The 6,734-nt window shown below is 42.8% G+C and overlaps 1 protein-coding gene across 1 annotated transcript; it reads left to right on the plus strand.

The window, feature by feature from the left end:
* Positions 1-4,838: 4,838 nt before the first annotated feature.
* On the plus strand, positions 4,839-5,783 carry LOC105756132 (olfactory receptor 1361-like). The gene has a single exon (XM_012554681.2). The coding sequence runs from the start codon at positions 4,839-4,841 to the stop codon at positions 5,781-5,783; it is 945 nt and encodes a 314-aa protein (XP_012410135.2).
* The last annotated feature ends 951 nt before the right edge of the window (positions 5,784-6,734 follow it).

Consider the following 6,734-nt stretch of genomic DNA (forward strand, 5'->3'; position numbering starts at 1 on the left):
GTCCGATCTCCTACTTTCGGAGTGCCCCGCAGGCCCTGGGACTGAGGTTCAGTTTGATTTCCCAGGGGAATCCCCTCCGCCCAGAAGGTATTTAAAAACTCTTATGTGTTGCTTAAAGAAACACCACTGTCACAGCAGGAATTTACAAAGAAAAATTTTCCTGGAAAGAGCCATTTTCCAACAACAAGAACGGAGGAGGTTGTTGAGAGCAACCCTCTTGCTGAAAACAACCGAAAATGCTGGTATTAAAAATAAACAAATAAACTTAAAAGCATTGAAGAGCTTTCAGGAGAGTAAAGAAATTCCAGGCCAAATTTAAACCAAAGTGGGAACCGAATGGGGTGCGTCACTCTGAGGGCACTGGCCAAGGTGGCAAACGTGAGCACCTCAGGAATCTGGGAAAGAAAGGTACAGCCCAGGGCCCACTGCAGGTGGTGGAGTTCCCCATGAATTTGTGACCCCAAAAGACTAAATCTTTGGAAGAGTATGAACAGAAATACAACCGGCCCACCCCAAGTAGGACCCCCACTGCTTCAGGAAAGTGCCCCAGCCTGGGGACTCGTTCCTAAGACTTCAGGACCTTAATGTGTGCCTCCCTCCAGGACTTCTGCAGACGAAAAATTCTATCTCCCTTGCCAGCCACCATCCTACTCCAAAACCCTCAAGCTGTGGAATCAAGGAAGGTCACCTTTATAGAAGACAGCCAAAGGGCTTTATATCAAAGCCCAATACTCCACCACCTGATGCAGCCAGAGGCTGCTGCATTGCTTTCTGGATCCGTTCATCTGAAGGTAAATCCAGCACCTTTGGGAGCCTGAGATCCCTTCTGGAGGAACCAGACGCACCCGAATCCATGGAGCTGGTGCCGGTTGGAACCTGGGAAAGGAGAGCTCTGCAGGTGGAGAAGGTGCAGTCTGAGGCTAGGAGCTCCCAGGGAGGGCGAGGGTTCGACTGTTTGGTTCACTATGCTGTCCTCAGCAACTTAAAGAGAGGCTGGTACATTGTAGGAACTCAGCAAAGTTTTCTTGAGTAAATACTCAAACTCATTCTTGGATCACTTTCTGGCTACCAGTAATGAATGATTTCTTCTTTCATTTTTCCCATGAAAACACCTGCTGTCTGCCCCAGTGGTCTGACAGATAAGGCACTGGCCTCCGAAGCCAGGGATTGTGAGTTTGATTCCCACCTGGAGTAATGTCACTATAATCATCTTTAGATGTACAACTAAGTTTTTTATTACACAGACATTTAAAATATGTCTATTATGAGGTAAAAACAAATGCCACTGTCAAAAGGTAAATAAAAATGTGATAGATGGGGAAATATTTGCAACTTCAAAAATAAATAAGGAGTTAAAATAACCCATAAAGTTGACTTTTACACATTATAAAAGAACAACAACAAAACCACAACCTTACAGAACAATGGGAAAAGGACTCCAACTTTTCAGCCAATGCTTGGAAGAGTAACTTCAAATTTCTGTAAGCAAGTAGAAAAAAAGATGTTTTATCTCATTAGGTATGAGGGAAATGCAAATTAAAGTGAAACGTTTACTTCTCACGCAACACATTGACAAAAGAAAGAAAGGAAGAAGAAAAGAGCAGTGCATTCTCATACCTGGTTAGGAAAATGTGAAATGTCATTGATTTTTTGGAACACATTCTAGTAAGAGTAATTAAAAATGTAATCCTCCTTAACCCTTTAATTCTACTATTATGAAGTCAATCCGTCTTATAGGACAAAAGGACCAAGGTATGTTAGGATATTTTATTGCAGCAGAGTTTCATATGGTAAGAAAACAAGAATGGCCATCAACAGGGGAAGAGTTCACCCTCTAGAGCACAGTTCCACTCTGACACAAGGGAGATCACTATGAGTTGGAGTCCACTGGACAGCAACTCGTATTTTTTAATGTTTATGGTGAACAGTAGGCAGAGATAAACACCAAAAGATTATAGGGAAACTTGTTTAAATTTAAAAACCGGAAATTTTTGTAATTCTATTTCTTTACCTAGAACATTAAATTTCATTGTGTATCAAGAACCCATTAAAGTCAATGCCCTATCCATATGCTACTTAAAGTCTGGATGGAGACCTTTCAAAGTGTTAGTATCAGTTTTCATCTATCCTGAATGACAAGGTAGGAAAAACAGTCATAGAGAATGGCATAAATTTACACTATTCCTACCAGTTAGGGGTTCAAACCCACTCAGTGGTACTGTAGAACAAAAACCTGGCCATCTACTTCTGTTAAGATTATAGTCAAGAAAATCCTGTAGAGCAGTTCTCCTTTGCCCGTATGAGGTCACCATGAGTTGGAATTTGCTCAGCTGTGTAACACACAGGATCGCCAAGAATTGGAATCAACCCGACAGCAACTAACAACAACAGTTCAAAATACCACCTCTAGGAATCACCCACATTATCATAAAGGCGTATTTCCGCTTTGCAATTAGCAAGCAACCTGTGGAGTGATATAATTTGATACTATGGGAATATTCTGTTTCCAACAAACTTTTATCTCTTGCTTTTAACAACCCTTTGTGTTCATGACATCTATCAATTATTTCATTGGAAGCTGCAAAATGATGATTTCCCAATTCTATCATTTTCCACATTTCTTAACTGGACATGTTATCAGGAAGGATGAATTGCTGGAGAAGGACATTATGCTTGGTAGAGTAGAGGGTCAGTAAAAAAGAGGAAGACTCAATGAGATGGGTTGACACAGTGGCTTCAATAGTGGGCTCAAAAATACGTTCTATTTTGAGGATGTTGCAGGACGGGAAATGTTTCATTCTGTTATACCTAAGGTCACTACAAGTTGGCGGTGACTTGATGGCACCTGACAACAACAACCAAGGTCACACAACTGGTAAAGATGAGCCTGGGAAATGAGTACAGGTCTGTGTGAATTCAAAGATACTCTTAATCCCTATACAGCTCCATGTATATTTCCCAACAGTGACACCATCCAAGGTTGGGGGAAGTATAAAGTATAGGATTGTGAGTTCTCTTTAGCAGAAGAGTTGTTGCCAGGGATTACTCCCAGGATTGCATCATTTTCAATGTTGCCAAGTCCTGCAGCAGGAATTACATAACTCAGATGACAGGTCTTTATTATCAGTGTTGGATTGAAATAGCCCAAGGAAGAGAAGGGAAAATTACTCTCTGCTTGTCTCTAATGAGGCTCTCGGGGAATATGGCCCCAGTGGACATGGAGGCTCCTGTAAAGGGCTCACCGTGTGATTCCTCCAAATACTCTTCCTGCACCAAGGACTGAGGCCATGCACTCCAGCTCCTCATTCATGCATAATTAGCTTGCAATCCCCAGTAACAAGTCCCTGTCCTTCTGACCAATAACCTCTGGCCAGATCTGAAGAAGTGAAATGAGCCTGAGACTTCTGGTGACAGAGAGGACTGCAATTTTTGCCAGGTAAGAGTCACACCAGTGGAGACTTCACCAATACCTGCTTGTCAGGTTGGAAAGACTTATAGAGGGATTCCTCACTAAGTCTTTTAAGTGAAGCCACAGTTCTAAACTCACCAGCTGTTCCTTGAGATCACCCAGGAATGACCAGTACGTGCCCTGTCAATGAGTCCCTGGACTGTGGGCATCACTAGTTGGCCGAGTTTCTGCCTATACTTTTGAGTTATTTCCATTTCAATATTACCAGTTGGATTTAGGAAGCTGAGTGGATGCAGCCAAGAAGTCCTAACTGAGACCTTTGTAAAGTCTTCATAAGCATGAGCCCAGAAAGAAGCAACAGCAGAAGAAATATTATCACTGTCGCTTTGGAAGCAGTGGATGATGGACAGTTGATATAATTCTCTGAGCACATGTGTTAGGAATGTGTACCATGTCGGGATTAAAGATAATGAAACTGAAACTCAGAGAAGTTAACTATTTCCTCTAAGGCAACATCACTGATAATGTTGATAATATCAGTCACCTATTTTAAATACTTACTACATGCCAGTCTCTATGGTAACCATTGTACTTATGTGTTGTCCACCACTCAATTAAAATCTTAAAGTCTCTATTAATATTTTATATTTACAGTGTTTTAAACATTTACTTTAAAAAAATTCATGAGGCACAGCAGTCCAGGGACAGGGCTAGAAGGCAGAAGGGGCCAGGAAAGCTGGTGATAGGGAACCCAAGGTTGAGTAAGGACAGTGTTGATGTGTAGTGAGGTTATTAACCGTTGTCATAGGGCAACATGTGTACTACCTGTTTAATGAGAAACTATTTTGTTCTGTAAACCTTCATCTAAAGTGAGAATAGCAGCACAATTGGAAGAGCGTAGTCGATGTCACTGAACAGTGCACGTAGAAATTTTTGAAATGGTGTATCTTTGGCTATGTATATTTTCACCAAAAAAAGGGGGAGGGGTCGAGAAGGGAGAGGGTTGACATGTCGTGAGGTTATTGACCAATGTCATAAAGCAATATGTGTACTACTGTTTAATGAGAAACTATTTGTTCTGTAAACCTTCACCTGAAGTACAATAAAATAAATAAATAAATTCATGATAGTGGTAGAAATTTCAAACTGCACAAAAGGATTTTCAGAGAAAACCACTGTCACAATCTTTTGAGCATTCTTCCAGAGGTGCTATGTATGGGTAAGTATTTGTACTGATTTTGCTAATGAAGAAATAGAGGCTTTAAAAGGTCCAGTGGCTGGCTGAAACCCCCAGGGAGCAAAATCCTAACGACTTTCCTGTGGCATACAAAGATTTCCCCTTCTGATTTTCTTAATTGTCCCAACTCAACGATCCTTTTCTAGGTTTTAAAATTTGTTCTGTCTTATCTGAATCTGGACTCAAGTCCACATGCTCATGAGCAGAGAAAACCAGTCGAGTGTCTCCGAGTTCCTCCTCCTGGGGCTCTCCAGGCAGCCCCAGCAGCAGCAGCTTCTTTTCGTGCTCTTCCTGAGCATGTACATGGCCACAGTCCTGGGAAACCTGCTCATCATCCTGGCCATCAGCACAGACTCCCGCCTGCACACCCCCATGTACTTCTTCTTCACTAACCTGTCCTTCGTGGACGTCTGCTTCTCCTCCACCACTGTGCCCAAGGTGCTGACCAATCACATCCTTGGGAGTCAGACCATCTCCTTCTCTGGGTGTCTCATGCAACTGTATTTTCTCATCGTGTTTGGTGACGTGGACAATTTCCTTCTGGCTGTGATGTCATATGACCGCTTTGTTGCTGTGTGCCACCCTTTACATTACACAACAAAGATGACCCCTCAGCTCTGTGCCCTGCTGGTTGCTGGGTCATGGGTCATTGCCAATCTGAATGCTCTGTTGCATATCCTGTTGATGGCTCAACTATCATTCTGTGCAGACAACACGATCCCCCACTTCTTCTGTGATATGACTCCTCTCCTGAGACTCTCCTGCTCCGACACACACCTCAATGAGATGATGATTCTTACTGAGGGGTCCCTGATAATGATCACCCCATTTGTTTGCATCCTGGTTTCCTACATTTGCATCACCCATGCTGTCCTGAGAGTCCCATCCACAAAGGGAAAATGGAAAGCCTTTTCCACCTGTGGCTCCCACCTGACTGTGGTTTCCCTCTTCTATGGCACCATCATAGCTGTGTATTTCAACCCTTCATCTTCCCACTCGGCTGAGAAAGACACCACAGCTACTGTGTTGTACACAGTGGTGATTCCCATGCTGAACCCTTTCGTCTACAGTCTGAGGAATAAGGACATGAGAGGGGCTCTAAGAAAAGTGATTGGCAGAAAGAGATTTTCTACCTGATGAAAGCTTCGGTGCTGAATCTCATTCCCAAGCAAAGTTCTTTTTCGCCGGTTGAGTATAAGGTAGCAGTTCTTTTGTCAAAGCCAGTGTCATGGATTGAATTGTACCCCCAAAAAATGTGTGTATCAATTTGGCTGGACCGTGATTCCCAGTATTGTGTGGTTGTCCCCCATTTTGTGCTTGTAATTTTATGCTGACAAGGATTATGGTGGGATTGTAACACCCTTACTAAGGTCACATCCCTGATCCAATATAAAGGGAGTTTCCCTGGGGCGTGGCCTGCACCACCTTTTATCTTACAAGAGATAAAAGGAAAGGGAAGCAAACAGAGAGTTGGGGACCTCATACTACCAGGAAAGCAGTGCTGGGAGAAGAGAGTATCTTTTGGACCTGGGGTTCCTGCACTGAGATGCTCCCAGACCAAGGGAGGACTGGTGGTGGGGACCTTCCTCCACAGCCAACAGAGAAGGCATTCCCCAGGAGCTGATGCCCTGAATTTGGACTTGTAGCCTACTGTACTGTGAGAGAATAAACCTTTCTTTGTTAAAGCCATCCACTTGTGGTATTTCTGTTATAGCAGCACTAGATGACTAAGACAGCCAGTCTAGAAACAAACATATTGCTAGGGGCACGTAGAAGGCTGTTGTAACTTATTGACTAGTAGACTACGATTTGCCTGTAACCCTGCTGGATATGCTAAGAAATGAGACTTCTCTTTGATTACTAACTTTTGAATTATTTTACACCCAAAGTTTTCCTTTTTAGGTGGTATGTTTTGAAAGACACATGCTACAAGCGTTTTTGAATATTAGAATCACATGGGAAGTTTTTAAAACACCCATTGTCCAGTCCCCAGCACTTAACAAATAAATCAGACTCTCCGGGGTGGGCCCAACACTGATAATTTAAGGAAATTCTTGAGTGATTGTAATGTGCAGTCACACAAGATTC

This window comes from Trichechus manatus, unplaced genomic scaffold (genome assembly GCF_000243295.1).
Source record: "Trichechus manatus latirostris isolate Lorelei unplaced genomic scaffold, TriManLat1.0 scaffold00024, whole genome shotgun sequence".
Lineage (NCBI taxonomy): Eukaryota > Metazoa > Chordata > Mammalia > Sirenia > Trichechidae > Trichechus > Trichechus manatus.

Coding starts and splice junctions, on each gene's coding strand:
- LOC105756132 (XM_012554681.2), top strand. CDS start 4,839: ATGCTCATGAGCAGAGAAAACCAGTCGAGTGTCTCCGAGTTCCTCCTC.